The sequence below is a fragment of the Syzygium oleosum genome, unplaced genomic scaffold (genome assembly GCF_021117445.2).
Source record: "Syzygium oleosum isolate NSW1041296 unplaced genomic scaffold, Sole_v2.1 Sole_v2.19, whole genome shotgun sequence".
NCBI lineage: Eukaryota > Viridiplantae > Streptophyta > Magnoliopsida > Myrtales > Myrtaceae > Syzygium > Syzygium oleosum.
In genome coordinates this window covers 2,558,111-2,578,884 of record NW_026607503.1, presented here as the reverse complement: position 1 = coordinate 2,578,884, position 20,774 = coordinate 2,558,111, and the positions used below count along the sequence as shown (strand labels likewise).

At 39.4% G+C, this 20,774-nt stretch overlaps 2 protein-coding genes across 2 annotated transcripts; one reads left to right on the top strand and one right to left on the bottom strand.

The window, feature by feature from the left end:
- The first annotated feature begins 1,225 nt into the window (after positions 1-1,225).
- Positions 1,226-7,368, top strand: LOC115670401 (serine/threonine-protein phosphatase PP2A-2 catalytic subunit-like). The gene is made up of 11 exons (XM_030591652.2): positions 1,226-1,453; positions 2,621-2,677; positions 2,820-2,903; positions 3,595-3,666; positions 3,859-3,930; positions 4,168-4,208; positions 4,825-4,891; positions 6,169-6,360; positions 6,476-6,565; positions 6,653-6,760; positions 6,902-7,368. Exons 1-11 carry the CDS (start codon positions 1,358-1,360, stop codon positions 6,965-6,967), a joined length of 945 nt encoding a protein of 314 aa, XP_030447512.1. The 5' UTR covers positions 1,226-1,357; the 3' UTR covers positions 6,968-7,368.
- A 686-nt stretch (positions 7,369-8,054) lies between these two features.
- Positions 8,055-11,976, bottom strand: LOC115670533 (uncharacterized). The gene is made up of 3 exons (XM_030591844.2): positions 11,718-11,976; positions 9,657-10,040; positions 8,055-8,856 (listed from the first exon to the last, which is right to left on the bottom strand). Exons 1-3 carry the CDS (start codon positions 11,884-11,886, stop codon positions 8,162-8,164), a joined length of 1,248 nt encoding a protein of 415 aa, XP_030447704.2. The 5' UTR covers positions 11,887-11,976; the 3' UTR covers positions 8,055-8,161.
- Between the last annotated feature and the right edge of the window lie 8,798 nt (positions 11,977-20,774).

The following is a 20,774-nucleotide window of genomic DNA, read 5'->3' as shown; positions in this document are numbered from 1 at the left end:
GTTCAAGCTTTGGTGGTATCTATCGGAAAAAAAAAAGAAAAAAAGAACACTCTCTTTTGTGGTCAGTCTGTGTCACTTGTCGTCCACGCCACGTCGCACTCATCAATTTTTCAATCGTTAACTGGAGTTTGATACCCACTAACACAATAAACCTAAATTCTCCCGCATTGAACTCAACACCTATCGAAACACAGGGATTTGAACAATTGACGGTGGTTCATCGCATGAGGGTTCGAACTTGAGAGTTGAGTTCACAATCACCTCTTCAATCCTCTTAATCACCGGCGACGACAGCTCGGTAATTGAGATGGGCGCAGAAGTTAGAGAGATTGCGAGGGCAAGGAGGGGCAAATCCTTGTCGATCGCATTTTCGGTTTGCGTAAACAACTTAGTGAGATGGGGGGAAAGATTCGAGCCATATATCTGGAGGCTGGTAGGTGATGGCGAATCGACAATGAATGTGACAATTATGACCAAGAAGACAAAGACGAAGAAGCAGACATTTCTGATGAGCTTGATGAGGTTTTGGGCAGAGCTTCAACCCCTTGATTTGAATCTTTAATGGGGTTTTTTTTCTTGTCTTCATGATCGATCGATCGAAGAGTTTGATGCGAAATGAGATAATGAATGACACAAAGCGAAAAGGGATGGAATGGGAGTGTAGAGATGTGAGATGGATTTTTTTACTTACAGATGAGCTTTGAGTTGAAAAAAATGGAGATGGAAGAGGACTAGTAGGGTGAGGAGGAGGATTTTGCAAATTTGAACTTCAACACAGATTATTGACATGAAATGGATGTTTTAGAAAGAGAGAGTACAAAGAGAAATAAATGAAAAAAAGGAAAGTGGACCTGGGAGATAAGGGAAAGAAGAAAAGCAAATGAAGAATACATAAAAATGGTGAGATCCATGAAGGGTAATATTGTCAAAATATTATAATAGGGAGTGTTTTAGCTATATTGGGAGTGGAAAAAGCGCGACCTTAAATTTTCAGCTTTTGTTTTTGGCCAAAAAATGTATTTTTTTTTCTTGATTGCCTAAAGAAAAAAAAAACTAAAATAAAAATCTCCTATTCAATTTTCCGAAATAATGATGTAATCCCAAAAAATAAATTTTTTTTTTCCGAAATAATGTTTCTTTAAAGAAATAATGGCCCTTCTCCGTCCTCCTCCTCCTTCATTTCGATCGAGTAGAAAGGCATTTCGAACCGCTTCCAGTTTTTCAAATCGAGGAGGAGGAGATAGCGAGAGAAGTTGATCTTGCCGTGGGGGATCTCAGCGCCGAGGCGGGAGGCGTTTGGGGGAGGAAGGCGGATCCGAGGTTGTCGAGGGGTCGGAGCTTCCGGACGGCGGAGGAGATGAGCTTGGATTCACTCTCTTCCACCTCGCATGGCGGCGGCGTCGACGACCACATCTCCCAGCTCATGCAGTGCAAGCCCTTGTCCGAGCAGCAGGTAACGCGTTCCCTCGAGGCGGTGCCGATCGATCCCCCGCGCTCCCGTTTTGTCCCGGCGGTGCGCCGGGGAGCCGCGTTCCCCATATGGGTATATGTAGGGTTCGCGTCGCGAGGAGCGGGGATGGATCGGGGTCCATGGTCGAATCGAAGCGACTCGCGTCGTGGTGATGAGAAGTTGCGTTTTTTCCTTTCTTTCTGGGTTTTAGTGGAGTTGCTCGCTTAGATTTACTGCAATGCGGAATAAGTGGGTTTGTGGGTAGCATGAGCGAGGTCGTTTTCTTGGGTTTGCCCTTTGACACTGTCTTTATGATTCGCCGGGGCAATGTGTTGATGTTGCGGCGGTGTGGTAAGATTATACTTCTGATGGTCTTTTTTAATGTGGGTGTTCCTGTGGAGATGAAATCTGGGTATTGCTGTGTGATGTGAAGACTAGTTCTTGTTAATGTCCGATGGTGTTGATCTGTGTTTGGAGATCCTCTGTTCGTTGAAAGATATCTTGACGGAGCAATGTCCCGTCAGTGATGATATCGCGACAAAGTCGCGTTCTATCATAAGAATGAGGAATTTTGGCTGTCGTAGCCTCTTAAGAGTCTCCCATGCCTGTCTTTGTTGTCACAGAATGTTATCACAGCGAGCAACATCTCGCCAATAGTGATTTTAGCGCTTCTTTGATGGACTAAATGTCTGAAGTAGAGGGGCAGCCATAAAGAGGTGAGGGCTGAGTATTGCAGAGAGTAGAGACTGCAAACGCTATTGCAGTTCTCAAGTGTATAACTAAGTTGTGGCAAATGCCTTTTAACAAATAAAAAGTGCCACCTACGTGTACATCAGTAAGAAGCATTTAGAAAAGTTGACAACATATTGAGGCTTCGAAGCTGCTCAATTAAGGAATACAAGGCTTGGGGTCAACTTTAAATACTACTCTAGGTACAATAATTCAATTCGAGTTTGAAAAACGATTGCGCTGACTGTGAATTCACAAGTATACTGCTAGGGGAGGACTTTATCTTTGACTTCCGAGTAGCTCGACTCACTCAAACCCTATACTGTCTCATTTTGCTGGCTTGCTCTCTTTCTGGTGTGTACATCATGATGACCTCAAAAAATTAGTCAAATGGTTGCCTTTGAATTTCAACTGAGAATGACATTATTGACTGTGAAACAGGTTAGAGTGCTATGTGAGAAGGCTAAGGAGATCTTAATGGAAGAAGATAATGTCCAGGTGTGTGTTGATATCATCGCAAAACTTCACATACAGTGTGTGGAACTTCCCACACAATGTACACTCTGAGTTGACATTTCTCATTATGCTTATGAGGTGCAACATATCTTAATTGTCTTTTCCCTCCAACTCTTGCATATAGCCTGTAAAAAGCCCTGTTACAATATGTGGTGATATTCACGGACAATTCCATGATCTGGCCGAGCTTTTCCGTATTGGAGGGCAGGTACAATTATTTTTATTAGGGTATCTTGTTCTCCTTTCTAATAAAGTGAAGAGTTGACACCTCCTTGGTGCCTCATGGTGAATTTATCTTTACATATAAAAAGAAGCGGAGTTGACAGTTAATAGTACTGCCACTGTGGTTTATTTGTTTTTCATAGAGAAGAATGTAAATGCTTGTTTTAGTGAAGATGCTTTTAGCAACTGATCTAAGAAAGAATAGTCGTAATGTAATTGACCCGTTAAGATTTATCGCACGTAGTTTAATACTGACATTTTATTAAAATGAAAATCACTTATGCTGGAAACTCGTGCTGTGTTATGCATAGTTTAGATCTCTATATCATCCTTCTTATCATGATGAGCTTTCACATTGGTTATGTGGTGCCTTGATCGATCTTCTTTTTTCTTTCCCCAGTCATACCGGATTGCATAATGGTCACTGGACTTTGTTTTGACATTTTCATGCTCTGAATAGATATTTGCATGAGAATTGCCAAACCTTTGTTCTTGAATGCTTTATATTGTTGTTGAATCACTGTGCTTTTCACTTATTAACCAGCATAACTTTTCTTTGTGAAGTGAACCTTCTTTTGTTGCATAAAACCATTTGCTTCTTTGGATGCTTGTTTATACTTTTTTATATCTATTTATGCGAATAAGGTCATAATTGGAGTTTGTTGCTATTGATATAGTGCCCAGATACTAATTACTTGTTCATGGGAGATTATGTTGATCGTGGATATTATTCAGTTGAAACTGTTTCAGTAAGTACTTTCTTTCTTAAACTATCTATGCAATCAGCTTTCCTATTTAGATTGAGAGTCTTATGACTAGTCTCACTATTGAATTCTCTTCGGAGCATTTTCTTTGGAGAATCACGGCATACTCTTAGTGGTGTTAGTGGGTTATGTATATTCGCTTGTTTATAATTGTATTGATTGGAGGAATATTTTCAGCTCTTGGTGGCACTGAAAGTACGTTATCCTCAGCGGATCACAATTCTTAGAGGAAACCATGAAAGCCGCCAGGTAGTCATTTATCAAATTTAAGCAGTTTCGGATTAATGTTGCAACACTGCTTTAGTGCATTTCGAGTCTTCTCTAGCTTCACAATTTAATCTTGTGCTGATTCTTTCTTCCAAAGAGGTATCATCATTTTGGCCTCCTTGTTTACCTTCTTTGTGACATACATTTGTCTTATGTTCTTCAACCAGTCTTTGGTTGAGTCATTGGTTCTGATTTAATCCCATTTCATTTGGATTGCAGATAACTCAAGTTTATGGGTTTTATGATGAATGCCTGCGAAAGTGAGTTTCTTTCCATGTTTTTTAGGAAATTTGTGCAGTACATTTTGTACGTCTTTATGTTGATCATTTCTGTAAGACAGTTTCATTCTTCATATTCCATGCTTCTGTGCTACAAACTCACTTTGTTAAGACAGTCATGGGTTTGTCACTGTTTTAGATTGCCAATATTCAATATTATTTGATAGTAGGCCCTTGGCATTTGATAGATTGGTAATGTCTTTCGTGATATAATTGGTCTTATTTCAGGCCATAAAACAACGAGACCGTGTGAAGTTCTTTTGAAGTTCCTTAATGAATGTTTTCATGTGTTCACCACATACATGAAAAGATGTTGTGAATGAGTACCATTATAAGGGTTTGTACTCATTACTCAGTTATCTAGTGGGAGGTTTGGTGTCCCAGTATGAAAATTTTTGCTTATTTATTCGGTTGATTTCAGGTTTTATTTGGATGGGTGAATTTAATATAGACACTCGGAGACTTTATCTTTTGGGTTCTCAGGAGGGTATATGCTTTATTGCTTTTGTGGTCATATGTCGAGTTTTATTTTGGAACAAGTCAGTTGTCATCTTTCCTTAACATACTTGAAGAATGTACTCCTTTTTCTCTATTTCAGGTATGGTAATGCTAACGTTTGGAAGATATTCACTGATCTTTTTGACTATTTTCCACTGACGGCCCTGGTTAGTCTGAATATGTCTTTAAGCTGATGTCATACTTTCACCTTTTCGTATTTGGAAATGCATGGAAATATTGAGACATGTAAACCTTTAATCCATTTTTCTGGGCTGGGGGAGTTGAATTGAGCAAGACTGTTGAGACTTTTCCTGTGGGACAGTGATGCTGCCCTTTTGTCACGCCACGAGTGTTTTCCTGATTATTAGGATGATGCACTTACTATGGCGGAACTGCATATTATACGCATCACCAATTTAATGGAGTGTCCTTTTGCATCTTTGGCACCGTTATTGAAGTCTTCTTTTTTGTCACTTTGGATTGAAGTATTGCTACTTCGAACCTGCTCTCTCACCAAAAGCAGTGCATGTTTGTGTCCTAGAGTTTAAGAATACCAAAAAGAAAAGGTGATACAGAACCTTCTAATAATTTTTCCAAGCTTTTGTTGTTGTGCAACCCCGTGTCTATAACGAGGAATGATCCTCACGAAAAGTAACTATAAGTATAAACAGAAAAGCGGTGTATTCTGTTCTAGAGCTACCTAGCAAAAGTACTTGGTACTGAAATTTAGGTTTTGATAAAGCTGTTTGCCATCATATTTGATACTTAGGGTGTGTTTGTTTTCATGAAAAAAAAATTCACGGAATGATTTTCCAAACTTTATGTGTTTGGTTCGCTAAAAGTGGATAATAAACAGAAAGCGTTTATGGTCAAGAAAAACAACCATACTTAAAATAGAGGACAATGATTTCTCCATCCTAAAAAGAAGAAATTGTTTTCCTAAGCTCCTTTTCCCGAGCTCCTTTACTGTCAAGGAACCAACTGTAATTATAATGGAGAGAATAATTTTTGGAAGTAAGGTGTAAGTTTGAAAAGTTTTTATGCTTCTCACATCAAGTATACTACTGAACAATTGAAACCAGCCATTTTCCTTATGAATACTTTTCATGTATAACATTTGCCTCCTTCAAGAATTTATTCGTGAAACAAACGCAACCTAAAAACCCGATTCTGGTGGTTAATTGTCTGGGACGTTTTTGTCTAATCTGATATGAGAAATGAACTTTGAATAGTTGATACATTTGTCTTGTCCTAGAATTTTTCTGTAGACTTTAGCAGTTCACATGCCGAGTATTGTGGATTTACTTGCCTTCTGCCTTTTTTGTCCTGACAAGATGGTTGAGTAATCGCTGATTTGGAATTTTCTTGATCAGCCTCGCTGTCCCAAAATTTGGTTCTCATGTAATCAAGTTCATTATTCTTTATTTTTGTTTTTGCTTTGAAGGTTGAATCGGAAATTTTTTGTCTGCATGGTGGGCTGTCCCCATCTATTGAAACCCTTGACAATATACGTAATTTTGACCGTGTTCAAGAAGTTCCTCATGAGGGCCCTATGTGTGATCTCCTATGGTCTGACCCAGATGACCGCTGTGGTTGGGGTATCTCACCCAGAGGTGCCGGTTATACCTTCGGTCAGGTTTGTAGTATTTCATTTTTGCTATGTCTTCTTTTTTCCTACTTGTCATCTTCCACAACCAAAGTATTCAATCGTGAGCCATAAAGTTCGATGTTGTGTTGGATTGCTTTTGCAGGACATATCTGAGCAGTTTCACCATACAAATAATTTGAAGCTAATTGCTAGAGCTCATCAGTTGGTTATGGAAGGATATAACTGGGGTCATGTAATTGCTTCCCTTCAAGCTGCAGTTTTTTTTATTTGAATTTGTAATTACGATGCTTATGAAAAATAAATCATGTGATCTTGACAGGATCAAAAAGTGGTTACTATATTCAGTGCACCTAACTACTGTTATCGCTGTGGTAACATGGCATCCATCCTGGAAGTCGATGATTGCAAAGGCCACACATTCATTCAGGTCTCTCTCTCTCTCTCTCTCTCTTTCCATATGTGCGTGCAGGCACTAAAGTGCATGCATGCAGAAGCAAGGTGCAATGGCTATAAAGAGAATTTGACATGCAATACTTGAACTAATATAATGGACTTCTTAACTTCGCAGTTTGAGCCAGCTCCAAAGAGGGGAGAGCCAGATGTAGCTCGCAGAATGCCGGATTATTTCCTTTGATGTAGTGGGCTTCGGATAAGCATATCTTGTCACTGGTGCATACTTCCTTTCAAATGAGCTTGGGCTGGCCATTGAATTTTCAAGAGCTGGAGCTTCTGAATGACGGTGCCTGCTGGGGTAGAGGCATCTAAAATGTCACTGGCAAGGCTTTGGATTGAAAAGAAGGGCAACCGTGCAACAGCAACTTGTAATTGTTTTCTTTTTCTCCTCTATTTTCTTAGTTTTTGACGTATTTTGTCTTCTGGGAAGACTGGCAGGGAGATCGGGCTTGTAGAGGGAGATGAGTTTACTTTTCTTCAAATGAGTGATTTTCTTTGCCTCCCTTGTCAGTCCCTTTGGCTTTAGTTTTGATGTACGAATGTTCTGAGCTTAATTAAATGTGCAACTAAATTGAGAGAAAACAGACTCTTAGAAAGAAACTTATATTATCTGTCAGCCAATGCGGATTTCATAGGGAATGATATTCGGATTTCGAATTTACAACAATCGATAGATGCAGGTCTTTGCTGTGACCAGGATTGACAATGGTCGGTCGTTCCCCATTATTATAGACTCTCTCGACTGACTTTGCTAAGTGTTGTAATTTATGTCTAGATGCTGAAACAGCTGAAAGTGTGTTGCATGGTTCTTTACGATCAAAGCCTTGTATTATCATCTTGAACCTGTGCACACATTGGCATCATACTCAAGCAACAGATGCAGGTCTGACTCCTGCAAAAGCACGAACTATATCAAAGTAGCATCCCTTAATTTTACCCGAGTCAATAAGTGTAAACATAACGCCAGTAAAAGGAGGAAAAACGCTGCATAAAAGTTATTTTACTTGGCAAAGATGGAAACATGTCATTACAATGGCAAGAATCCTTTGATATAATGCAGTTCAGTGGCAATGTCGTACTTTAAGTCAACCAAAATAATAATCCTTGCCCCAAATCAGCAATATAATACGAGCGAAAGTTTAACCCCTGGTGAACTGTCTCATCTTATCACATCAGTTCAAATTTCCAATCGTAGTAAGGTATACAGTGAAATTTGCAATCCTACCACATAATAAATATGCTGAACTGAGTCGGTTTCAATTCAACCGTGGTGGAAAATCCTTCTGAGAGAGCTTTACATTCGAATGTTCATTTGAGTTTGAGGATTTACATAAAATATAAAACAATATAAAAGATGAGAAATAATTTCTGTTGATCAGTCGTCCCGCCTCAAAATGAATGTTGTGGGCTTAAATGCGGCCAACACTACTGCGACTTTACACGCGATAAATCCAATCATCCCAGCAATGAGCTCTTCCGACGTTAATGCCGCAGGAGCCTGACCTGAGCTGTACTTGAATACTCCGAAAACAACAGCTGCTGCCAATGCCAGAGTTGTTATGGGACCCTTCAACCGACGAACTGCTTGATCAACAGAGTTCCTGGAGATTGTTGCCGGAGTGGGCAATTCGTCTACAGATCTTTGCAATATCAGCAGATAGACAAATCCTCCAAGCCCACCAGTTAAGAATGCGAGAGCAGCTTTCTCACCCGCTGAAACAGACGCAACTGTTGTGCCGACAGAGACCAGTATGGCATCGTAGACTAACAAGGAAAGCTTCAGATCTGCATATTCCTGCATGCTTTCCTCATTAGACATTTCAGGACTAGGAGAAGTCGATTCCCGCGTGCTATTGCTCAACAAGGTGAACGGATCTCCAGACGATTCCGTGACAAGGGAAGGTCTAAGTTCGATCATGGAACTATCACTTCCCTCCCCGATTAAAATGTCCTCAGCTTCAAAATCATACTGGTAACCCCCAAACTGTATTTCTTTTGCAGTGTGCTCCTCCAATGACGGTTGATGTGCATGAATAACAGAGAGAGTGACACCACCTAATCTCCATTGGCCTGATCTCAAAAAAAAAAAAGGAAGAGAGAGTTAAAATTGACAACAAGATCATAAAAAAGATAGGGATAAGTGCACTAGAAGTCTTAAAACTTGTCATGAAAGTGCAATTGAGTCCTAAAACTTTCAAAAAATGCGATTAAGTCCTAAAACTTGTCACGAAAGTGCAATCAAGTCCTAAAACTTTTAAAAAGCGCAATCAAGTCCTAAAACTTATCACGAATGTGCAATCAAGTCCTAAAACTTTCAAAAAGTGCAATCAATGGAAGGACTTGATTGAACCAATTTGACAAGTTTTAGGACTTGTTTGCACTTTTTGAAAGTTTTAGGACTCAATTGCACTTTCGTAACAAGTTTTAGGACTTAATTGCATATTATGAAAGTTTTAGGACTTCGTTGCACTTTCGTGATAAGTTTTAGGACTTTCAATGCACTTATCCCAAAAAGATACAAAGCTGATGCTGTTAGAAAAGTTAAGTAGTATGACATGCTTTCTTGACCAACGGGAAGACATTCCTTGCAAAATCATTAAAAGGACATGCTAGTGAAGTTCAACAATCATAGCAACATAGTGCATCAAATGACTAGCTGTTGATGTTTACTAATGGAAAGTTGACACGCTGAGTAACCGCTCAAACCTAAACTGTCCAGATTTACTCAACATATATAACTGTAGACCTATGATAGTTCTCACTCATTGAAACTGCTGCAAGGATAATAACCAATGGAATGTCTATATATATACACATGTAGGAATATATTGTCCTTTCATCAATGTACAGCAATTCCAGGGTAGGCAAACCTGATTCAAGACTAATCCAGAGAGCTTGAAGTCTTCCCAGCTTGGGTCCTTTAAAAGTGAATTCATCGACAGAACCTCTTTGAAAGTGGAGAATGTCATGATCAACTTTCTCTTGCCATTCCACTGAAAACTCAGTCATTGGAGTTGCAGATAGCCTCTGTAATAACGAATGTCCATGTTCATCGATTAAGCAGAGCAGAATTCCAGCATTGGCATCAGTTAAACCTGAACCATACATCCTACTAGTATGTAGCTTAATCTTGTACAAGGATTGAGACTTGCCAACATCGTCAAACATCATTTTCTCTTCTTCTGAGTGTCCTGAGAAGAACTTAATCTCTGTGGTTGGAAAAAGACGGGAAGGTTTTGCATAGTCCTGAAAATCTAAATCCAGAATAAATTCCAAAAGAAAGGAGTAAACATATGGCCAAGAAAAACAGAATATAAGCAATTAGAATATCTAAATATTTTGAATATCTGTTAATCCAAATTGCAAATAAGTTAGGACCTTGCCAAGAGAAAAGCAGTGGTTATCATTGACAGAGGAAAAGTTAAAAATGTGACACCCTTATGATTTAATAAACAAGAGATCCTTTCAAGGTTTTGGCTTAAAAAATTGCAAAGCATCGAGCAACAATGTCCTACGTTCCATGAAGACCTGCCACTGGCTAAGGGAACAAAAATAGAAACGTGAAAGTAGGATGTTGGCCCTACTTCTCATTACCACTTGCTAACCAGTATATTTATAGAGTTCATATCTGCCAACAAAGGGAAACGTCACGCCTAAAAAGTTTATAAAAGTAATATATCCTTTCTTCCTCAAGACTACACCACAAAGACGATTGATTAAACATCTGAAGGGCCGGTTGATATAGAGGTCCCCTATTGAGTGTTTGACTGCAACTTTAGTCATACAAGGCTTCAGCTACAAAGAAATGTGCACAGTGCTTCAAGGCTTCTAATATTAGCTCTGCATTCTCTTACATGATCTTTTCCAGACAATACAGAGGGGAGATGTTGAAGACAGACACACTTTGCACAGATGAAGGCCCCTTATTTCCTATTATTTGCCGCTTTTTGAAGAGAGTATGCCAGTCATTTAAAACATTTTTTATTGTCAAGGGTGAAGAAAGAGCCAAGAAGGGTGTGGAACTAGGGGCTCCTAGGGGAAAAAACCGGCCGGCCCGCCTCATCCAGCAACACAATAGTACACCTCATGGAAACCCCTATACTATTTTGAAGATAGTTGAAGCACAGTTCATGCCACATATGAAAACATAACTACAAGAAGGCGGCAACTGAAGCAATCCTAGCGTAGCTTTCAAAATTCTAAAGTATCACAAATGCGGACAGACCTAAAGAGAGTTGTTACTGAGTTCCACATCAGAGCCAACTGAAAAAGCTATGACAAACTCTTCACACTGTAAAAGCAGGACATTTTATAGGATTTACCAAAGAGCAATGCCAAACTTACCAGCACTGGTTTATAAAATTGGTCTACTGAGAGTTGCGTGAGATAGTAAGTAGCCCTTTAAACAAATGGGCCATATTCAAGAACAATAACAGTACGAGACATCACAATTTTGTAAACCAGTCTTCAAAAGTGTAGCATTTCCCTTTACCAAACTAACTTACACCGAGTCCTCAGATTTCCCAGAATGAAAAATGGCTCTATTCTACTAAAGATCACAGTCATCTGTAGTTTTCAAGTCAAGCCAAGCTAAATCTCCAGAATTCTCGGTATCTGCAATCTTTTCACTTCGATTCCAGAGAGAAGTTCAACAGAGAGGAAAACATCCACCGCAAATAACATGAATCATGGAAGCTCCAAACACCCAGATTCAGATTAAGAACTGCCACAAAGCACGACACATGGTCGAATCCGAAAAAACCATGAGGTCGAGCGAATTACAAACTGGAGCCAACAACGCCACAAACATCGACCCTCGACGCCACTCGCTGGCGGGTTCTCGAGAATTAGCCGAACGACTCTTCCCATAAGAGGGTTGAAACAGACGGACACGAACGAGGAGGATGACCGGTTGGTGAGGAAAATTTTACCTTGGAACTTGGACAGCTTGCAGCGTACGGCGTCACAGCAGCCGCCGCGGCAGCAACCGCTCCGGCGGCGGCGGCGGAGCGGTACGGCGAGTGGGCTTACTCCGATGCCCCCACGGCCGCCGTAGCCATGTACTGCGCCAAAAGCGTTTCTTGGCGCAACTATCTCCATTGCTGCAATCTTGATGCGAGCGAGAGAGAGAGAGAGATGCTACAGAGGCAAAAGAGAAAGGGGGAAAAGAGACGGGAGATTTTCCAGAGAGGAAATACCGGACTACGTCGTTTCGCACATGCGTGCAAAGTGAAGCCCAAAAGGCCCATTCACCATCGCTACCTTAGGACTTAGGAGTCGAACCAATAGGACTCTTTTACCCCAAAAGTTAGCTTAAACGTTGAGGCTGACTTTTCCTCGTACTTATAAATCGATCATCAAAGGACAACCTCAACAACAATTTACCCCTCACACATCGGGGCCTGAGTAGGAGTCATAACAACTTGTAATTCTCTCGTGTGACTATTATGTCCAGATTTGTTTGTAACCTAGGCTCTGATACTAGTGTTGAATGGTCTTGGATTTCTCTCATCCTAAAAGTTAGCTCAAAGGGTGACGTTTTTCCTCGCACTTATAAAGTGATCACTAGACCATTCCACAGTCGATATGAAACAACCTCAACAATCTTTCCATCATACATCGAGCTTGGATCGAAGCCACAAACATATATTAGGGTTTTGTAATTTGTGTTTATCATTGATTTATTTGCTTACGTTTATTATATATTATAATTGTAATCATTGGCTTATCTTATCTATATAATAAATTTATCTTGGGTATTTTATTGAAAAGGGGGGTTTTTGAGCATCAATGATGTGTACTTAGTTAATAACTCTTTCTTTTAACTCCTAAGAAATAGGAATTTCTCATGTCCAAACCGTACAATTTCAACTAAGGGTTTCAAGTGAAGCCGTTTTCTTAAAAGAAGGCTTGGAGTGGGGGCTCGATGTGCACTTAATTAATAATCCTTTTGATTTGCTCAATATAGAAAAAGAGGGTGACTTAAACAATCTATGAACTTTGGTTCAGTGTGCAATGTGGTTCCTTAACTTTTAATTTGTTCAATATAGTCCCTGAACTTTCTCTCAATGTGCAATGTGGTCTATGAATTTTTATTTTCATATAGCCGATGAACTAAATTGAACATATACCAAAAGTTCAGAGACCTTATTAAACAAATTAAAAATTTGGAGACCACATTACATATTAGGCTCAAAGTTCGGGGACTATTCGTGTAACTGCCACTATACAAGTATAAGTGAGGTAGCATTATTTTAATTAGGATTAATATCACGAAAAAACCCCAAACTGGTACAATTGTAACGAATTTATCCTAAACTAATTTTTTAACCACGAAAAATCTTAAACCGGTACACCTGTGACAAATCTACTTCAAACTAATTTTTTGACAGCCAAAAATCACTTGTACACTCGTGACAAATTTACCCTCCGTTAAATTGGATTGATACAAAAAAAATCACAAACCAGTAGACATGTGACAAACGGCGGGTAAAACCCCAAACTGATATATTCATCAATTGCTATGTCTTTTAATAGTAAAATTCAATGAAAATCAAGGAAGAATAAATTTATGTATTAATTTTAAATTTTTTATAATAAAAAAATTAATTTATAATAAATTTATTATAAATATATTAATTTGAGATTTTTCGATATATCAATTCTTTTAATTATGACACCTGACGTGACCCGCCCTGGTTGGCAGGGAAAGAAACCAAAGTGTGTATTTTTCCCATGCTTTTGTCCTCCTACTCTGGCTGCTCACAATTGACTTCTCTTTATTTGTCTTTAGTCAAATCTTGTCCCGTGTTCTTGTCATCCTAATTATTCCAGCAACCACAGCAGAAATATCCATAGCGTATCAGTGACATGTTCATCTGAAATGTCGATCGATGAGAGTTTATGAATTTTAACGTAAGCGTTCGCACCTCCTATTGTATTTGTAACTCATATGTTATGTTCGTATGTAAATTGGATTGGTTATGTTGATGCATATCCATCTTGTGTATCTATAGAATATAAGATATATAATCGAAAGACATCATGTGCGTGCATCGAACATAGACTGTTATTTGGATACCATAGGCAACAAGTGCCACGGGGGACAAATCGCTGCATCAGGAGAGCCACCTCGAACCTTATTAGGACAAAGCGCTACACGGCAATGGCGAGACCATGGAGGCCGCTTCTAGAGTCAAACTTATGCGACCGCCGACCGCCTGTGTATATTGATGGGATGAAATATACGATACGCATGATCGATATTCATTTGTATGACCCGCGCTACCTATTCCTAGGAGAGATGGTGGACTACTCGGAGATTTGCTTAGATTGGAAGCTGAGTGTCAATTTCAGGATCTTTACAGTTGCGAGATATTTTGCTGGTGGTGTACTTAAAAACAGGGGAGAGCACCCGTTGACCATGTTGTGATTCGCCAATGCCAATGCTTTTTTGTATTAGTCAATGCTAAAATGGAGGCTATAATATACTCGAGAGATATAGTGAGAATCTTGTAATTTACCAATTCAGTTCTAAAATTAATTATATCGATATCAATTCAGTTTTAAAATTTTTAATTTTACAAATTTTTTTATTGGAAATTTTTGCCAAAATTTTTTTTGATCGAAAATTTTGCCAATTGAGTATTATATATTTTCTCGAAATTCCAATGTAATTTGGCTAATGACTGAACCGATACGTTAGCAATGTCTATCAAAACTTAACTAGAATGACTAAATTAGCAAAAACCGAATGTTTAGGATTGAAGTTGCATCGGTGCAATAAGTTAGGACCGATTGGATAATTTTCCCCTATATATATCAAACACTTTTACCATTTGAAGTATTACCTGAAGTATTCACCCAATTTGTTCTCTCTTGTCACGAAATCCAGTGAAAATCCTCACCAGCATCTAGTTATCTGCAATTTTCCTCTCTTTCTCTGCTATCTTATTAACATTGATTCAAAAACCTCATTTATCTCCAACACGATAACACCCCTCTCTTCATGTTTTCAATTAAGTTTATATCTTATCGGCATTGATTTGAAAACCTCGATTTTCTCTAACGCGATAACGCCCATCTCTTCATATTTTCAATCGAGTTCATTTGTTTTGAATATTTTATTATGAGAAGGCCTCTCTCTTCATCTGAAGCATATAAGCCGGACACATTTACATCGTCGGACAATGTGGATCCATGTAAGACGCACAATCCGACGTATCACGTGCATCGTGCCTACTGCACCGGATGCGTACGATGACTTCCTGCGTGATCCGCACATATAAGCACCTTCTTCGTATGAGAGCATGCAATATCACACACTACTGCTGGTACGTTGGTTTTGGCCGACCAATCCTATTGGCTAACGTTACATAAAGGGTCTTAAACAGAAAGCATGAGGACCCATTTAATTCGTGAAAATGCTCTTTGTTTTACTTTTTCAATGAAGATAAAAATGAAAATACTATTATGTACCCACCCATGGATAGCTCAGTTGGTTAGGACGTACTAGAAATTGTGTGGTTAGGCGCATTGGTCCCAGGTTCGATTCCCCAGTTGAGCACTTGTGATTTAAGTGGGGGGCCATGGCGGTGGGTTGCTGTGCTAGTCTCCCCCGAGGAATAGTCGAGGTGCGCGCAAGCTGGCCCGGACACCTCGGTTACCAAAAAAAAAAAAAAAAATACTATTATGTAAAAGGTCAATGTTTATCCAAGTACATGAAATCTGATATAAGAGATTTATTTTAATCAAATCTTAGAAGAGAGAGTCCCCAACAGAAAAGCTCAAATATGTTATTGTATACAAAAATTTCAGTATTAACTTTTCTTCTTTTCTTTTTGGGTTCATATGTTAAAAATCCAAAATCCTAACCCACGACACATTTATGACAAACTAATTTTTGTCTCACGAAAACATTCAAACTGGTACTCAAATTTCTAATACGATACTATTTCGCCCAATATATCGATAAAACTCATACGTATCACTGCACGTGAAAGACGACTATGAGACCGATCTGATGTGGAGAATGACATGTCCGGTATAAAAAAAAGGTAAACTTTTTGGCTCGAGAATGCCGGTTTGAGATTCGACCAAAAAAAAAAAAAGAATGCCGGTTTGAGATCTTTAGTGAAAAAAAAATTATTTTAAAGTATTCGCATGTCATGAAATAACCGGTTTCAGGTTTTTGTGAGACGAAAAATAAATTTATTGTAAATGTGTTAGGGGTATCAATTTAGGAGTGTTAATAACATTAAACCTTTTCTTTTTCTCCATTCATTTAGTTGAAGATGCTTAAGGAACTTCGTTCAAACTAACTTCCCCTAAAGCCAAAGCCCCGTAGATCGTGTGCGGTTGGGAATGGCTTTGGGAAGCTACTTTGGGCTAAAATTTGGGGTTTGAGAAATTTTTTTCACAACTCCATTGAGAGAAAGCCAGCCTGGGCTTTCAGCTTTCTCGGCATGCAACAGTGCCGATTAAGTAGAAAAGATTTCTTCCAAAACTACCCTCATCTATTTTTTGATTTTTCGGTTTTAGCCTTGTCTTTCACTGGTCATCCTCTTCTTCGTTTACCTCGGCCGGCGTGGTTGTGCGGGGATGGCGATGGGTCGGCGTGGTTGCACAACCCAGCGACTGTCTCCTGGGGTCACATGATCATCGCGATGGGCCACGTGACCCAGGCGAGGGCCACCTGAGGTCATGCGACCTAGACGGCCCTCGCTGGGAACTCACACAACCTCGAAGAGGCGATGCGTGATTCCGGCTGAGGTCGTGCCACCCAGATGACTCTCGAGGGTCGCCAGGGACCCAAATTTGGCGTCGTGCAGCCATCGTCTAAGGCTGAACGACCTCAAGTAGCCCACGGTGACCACCGACGAAGGCCTCCTAGGGTCGAGCGACCCCCAACGAGGGTCGCGAAACCTGGGCAAGGGTTGCCGGCGACCTAGATTTGACGCCGCGCGGCTGTCGTATGAGGCCGAACGACGAAGGCAGCCCCGGCGACCACCGACGAGGGCCACCCCGCCTGGGTTTTGCGACCCTCATCGGGGGTCGCTCGACCCCAGGCGGCCCTCGTTGGTGATCGTCGAGGGCTGCCTGAGGTTGTTCAGCCTTAGATGATGGCCACGCGGCCCCAGATCTGGGCCGCCGGCGGCCGCCTGCCTTTCACCGGCTCCGGCGAAGGATTTCAACTTTTCTTTAATAAAAAATAAAAAAAAGTACCTTATAAGTATAATTTTTCAAACGCTATTTTACCAAAATTTATTTTACAATAGACTTTTAAGTTATAACTTACCCAACACAATTTGTATTTTGAAAAATTCTTTTAAGTTAAAGTCCTTTGCATTTTAACTTTTCCCCAAATATTCTCAAGCACAGCCGAAGATGACGTTGAAGCTTTTATTGCATATAAGACAACTCAGGTTGTTTGCAAAGTTACAGAAAGTCAGGCTGAAAAGGAGAAAACGCTTTACCCTGGGTAATCAATGCAAATATTCTTATTTGGCGCCAATTGGATTCGACCAAAAAAAAAAATTTCGAAATTATATTAGAGGAGGTAAATTTTGTGGTGACTTCAGACAATAAATATTATAGATAAACAAGAAAATCAATAACTTTACTTCAACTAAAATTGTAAGTATACAAATTGTGCCGAAATTTAATCGATGATAAAGTTTGGAAATATAGTCATTTTAACGGAACCAAACATACACAAATTATATCGAAATTTAACCAACGACAAAACTTGAGAACAAAGATGCAACACCAGAATTTTTTTGAAGATGTGGATTCGGAAAATACTGCTAAAAAGTACGCTAAAATTTAATCGACGACGCATGTTTGGAAACTAAAAGTACTATGTAGGAAAGTAAAGATAATTAAAAAATTGCATGTTTTTTTGTTGTGTGGAGGGGTCTCCAGTAGACGAACCCTCGTATATATAGTAATTGTGTCATGTCATGTTCCCTTGTCTTCGAAAATCTTGTGCCTATGCTCTCACGATACCATGATTTTGTCTTCGGGCAGTTGCTCCCTTAAAATATCGTTTTGGTTACTTCATGACTTCGTGCATTGCTTCATTCAAACATCGTCATATACCGACGCCATCGACCTAGGGGTGCATCACCTAGGGTTTAGTTATTGGAATATTAAGCCTAAACTTGCTCTCTTAAGTCAAATCTTATCAACTCGCAACTTAGGTTCAAGTTTTTAACATACAAGAACTAGGATGGTTCGGATGGAGCGCTGCCAAGGGCTCAGCCACGGGAGGTACTACCGACACCATCGGCTTGGGCAGCAGTACATTAGGGGGTTCGTGGCACAGCAATAGGACCACGATGACTTGGTGATGCTCGACCAACCAAGTGGCTTCACACTTCAACAAGCAGCAACATCACGGAGGTTTGTCATCACGGGATCGGCTCGAGGAAGCAGTGGTGTCAATCGTGGCTGGAGGGTAGCGGCTCTGTGGCGATGGAAGCAGCGGCTAGCGTCGGTGCTCGAGCAAGACGCGGACGAAGGTGGTTCGGCCGCGAGTCCTCCTCCTCGTTCTTTCTTTTCTCTCTCAAGTGTGTTCTCTTTGTATTTTATGAGCGCTCTATGATGTGTCGAAAGAGATGGGTCCCTTTATATAGAACTAGGATTTAGAGTAAAATTCCCAATTTTAAATTCTAAGAGATACACTTTACTAATATGAAAGCTTTTATAATCTCTTAGATTCCTGATAATATCAAACCAAATTGAACAGTTATCCTTTAAGATTTGAATAATAATCAAGATTAATTGCTCAATACTCATGGGCTTGGCCAAATTTTTCTCACAGCGGGCTTAGTCCAATTAGCATAACTTAAGCTCGGAACCCTCCTACGCTTGTCCATAAGCTTCAATGCAATTATATGCAAATGCTCCAAACATCTTTAACTAATATTTTTTCGTTAGGTGTCGAGGCCTATCGCTAATATATAAGTGGATCGTCAAAATTTAGGTGTCAACAATTGATATACTTAAATACCGATAACAATTCTTATGCTCGTCGACAATGGCTCACGTGTTTAATAATATAACCTGTATCGATACCGACAACCTGGGCCAAAATTTTGGCGCAAACGATTCCTAAGGATTCTTCTTACCAAAAACATTTTTGTATGTGTCGTGCTTTTTTCCCTCCCATTATGGCTAAAACACTCCTTATCATAATATTTTGACAATATTAACCTTTATGGTCCCATCCTTTTTTCAAGTATTTTTTTGTTTGCTTTGTGGTGTCCTGTTTGTTTTCCTCCATCTTTTCTTGTGGTTCCATTTTCCTCATCTTCCTTCACTTCTTTCCGTTCCCTTTGAATTTTGATCATATGGTTTGAGCCTTGGTAACATCTGTCATAAAAATTACAGAGAGCATGGGTGAATTCGATGACCGAGAAAGGCGCGGAAGTAAGAGAGACCGCGGGGGTGAGGAGGCGCAAATCCTTGCCAATCTTAAGGATGGGATTGTCGTTCTTGAAGGTAGCATTTTTGGTTTGCGTAAACAACATAGTGAGAGTAGGGGTAGATTCGAGCCATAAATCTGGAGGCTAGTAGGTGATGGTGAATCGCCGATGACGGTGACGATCAGAACCAAGAAGATGAAGATAGAGAAGCGGACATTGCCAATAACCTTGATGAGGATTTCGGTGAGGACCTCAGCTCCTGGGTTTGAAACTTTAATGGGGTTTTTCTTGTCTTCATGATCGATCGATCGAAAAGTTTGATGTGAAATGGGACAACAAATAACACAGAGAGCGAAAGTGATGGAATGGGGTTGAAGAATGAAGAGATATGAGATGAGTTTTTCACGGTTGAGCTTTGAGTTGAGGAAATGGAGATGGAAGAGGACTAGTTGAGTGACGAGGAGCTTTATGCAAATCCGGGCTTCAATTCCGTGAGTTGCTTGTGTTGTGTTACGGTGATGGAAGTAATTACAAGGAAATAATCTACATTTGATGGTTGAATTTGAACAAAGGGGGTAAACTACGAGACTCACACATACATCTTAACTCTTGTCGTGCACCCAAAAAAGCATATTGCAATAGCAAATAGTAAGTGTTTATTGAGAAAAATAACAAGAAGCAATCCAATTACGTAACGAGTTAAAACACAAGAGGTAAATTACAAGGCTCACACGTACATCTCAACTCATGTCGTGCACCCAAAAAAGCATATTGCAATAGCAAATGGTAAGTGTTTATTGAGAAAAACAACAAGAAGCAATCCAATCACGTAACGAGTTAAAATGCAATTGAGAAATTCTATCAGAAATTCACTGAAACTAAAGATTTCGTCACCCCATATCCAACTTTCAAGTTTAACGAACAAAGAAACCGAGTGTAGAAAACAAAGTTATGAGATGCAAAGAAAATTTTAATGACCGAGCCTCACTTTCTTTCGGTAACGATTAAACTCGAACTATGATCTCAAAATTTCAAGTTCGAATTCAAAGAATGCACAGAGAAAGAAGTAAGGCTGCGTTTGGTCATCTAGATTTCTAGTCAGGATAAAACTGAATAGGATAGGATATGAAATCCAATGGATTTACTATATCCTATCTACTGTTTGGTGAATCGCGAAAATAAAGCCGGATAATTTCACATCTTATCATGTCCATTATTTGCTATGAACATTATATCAGCGTAAATGAATCTAAAAATTGCACAAATGAAGATGATAAAAATCTCTCACGACACTCTTACCTATTTCATTTTTATTTGCTTATTTTTTATTATCATTTTTCCCTCTCTTTTTTAATTATTTTGTTTTTTTATTTATTTTTTCCCCTTCCGTCATTCTCTAATAAAATTTTATTAAATAGTAAACTATACTAATATTCCTAAAATATGTAATGAATATAAATACATTAGTATTGATTTATATATATGAAATTTATATACTATATAAATAAGAATAAGAACAACTAAAAACAAAATTGTTGTTTTTTTTGTTATTTTGAATTT

Bases quoted from the DNA above. Each gene is read 5' to 3' on its own strand.
- LOC115670401 (XM_030591652.2), top strand. From the start codon at position 1,358: ATGAGCTTGGATTCACTCTCTTCCACCTCGCATGGCGGCGGCGTCGAC. The intron at 6,361-6,475 runs GTTTGTAGTATT...TTGCTTTTGCAG, and splicing joins CCGGTTATACCTTCGGTCAG to GACATATCTGAGCAGTTTCA. The intron at 6,566-6,652 runs GTAATTGCTTCC...TGATCTTGACAG, and splicing joins AAGGATATAACTGGGGTCAT to GATCAAAAAGTGGTTACTAT.
- LOC115670533 (XM_030591844.2), bottom strand. From the start codon at position 11,886: ATGGAGATAGTTGCGCCAAGAAACGCTTTTGGCGCAGTACATGGCTAC. The intron at 10,041-11,717 runs GTAAAATTTTCC...TTCTGGATTTAG, and splicing joins CAAGCTGTCCAAGTTCCAAG to ATTTTCAGGACTATGCAAAA. The intron at 8,857-9,656 runs GTTTGCCTACCC...TTTTGAGATCAG, and splicing joins CTGGATTAGTCTTGAATCAG to GCCAATGGAGATTAGGTGGT.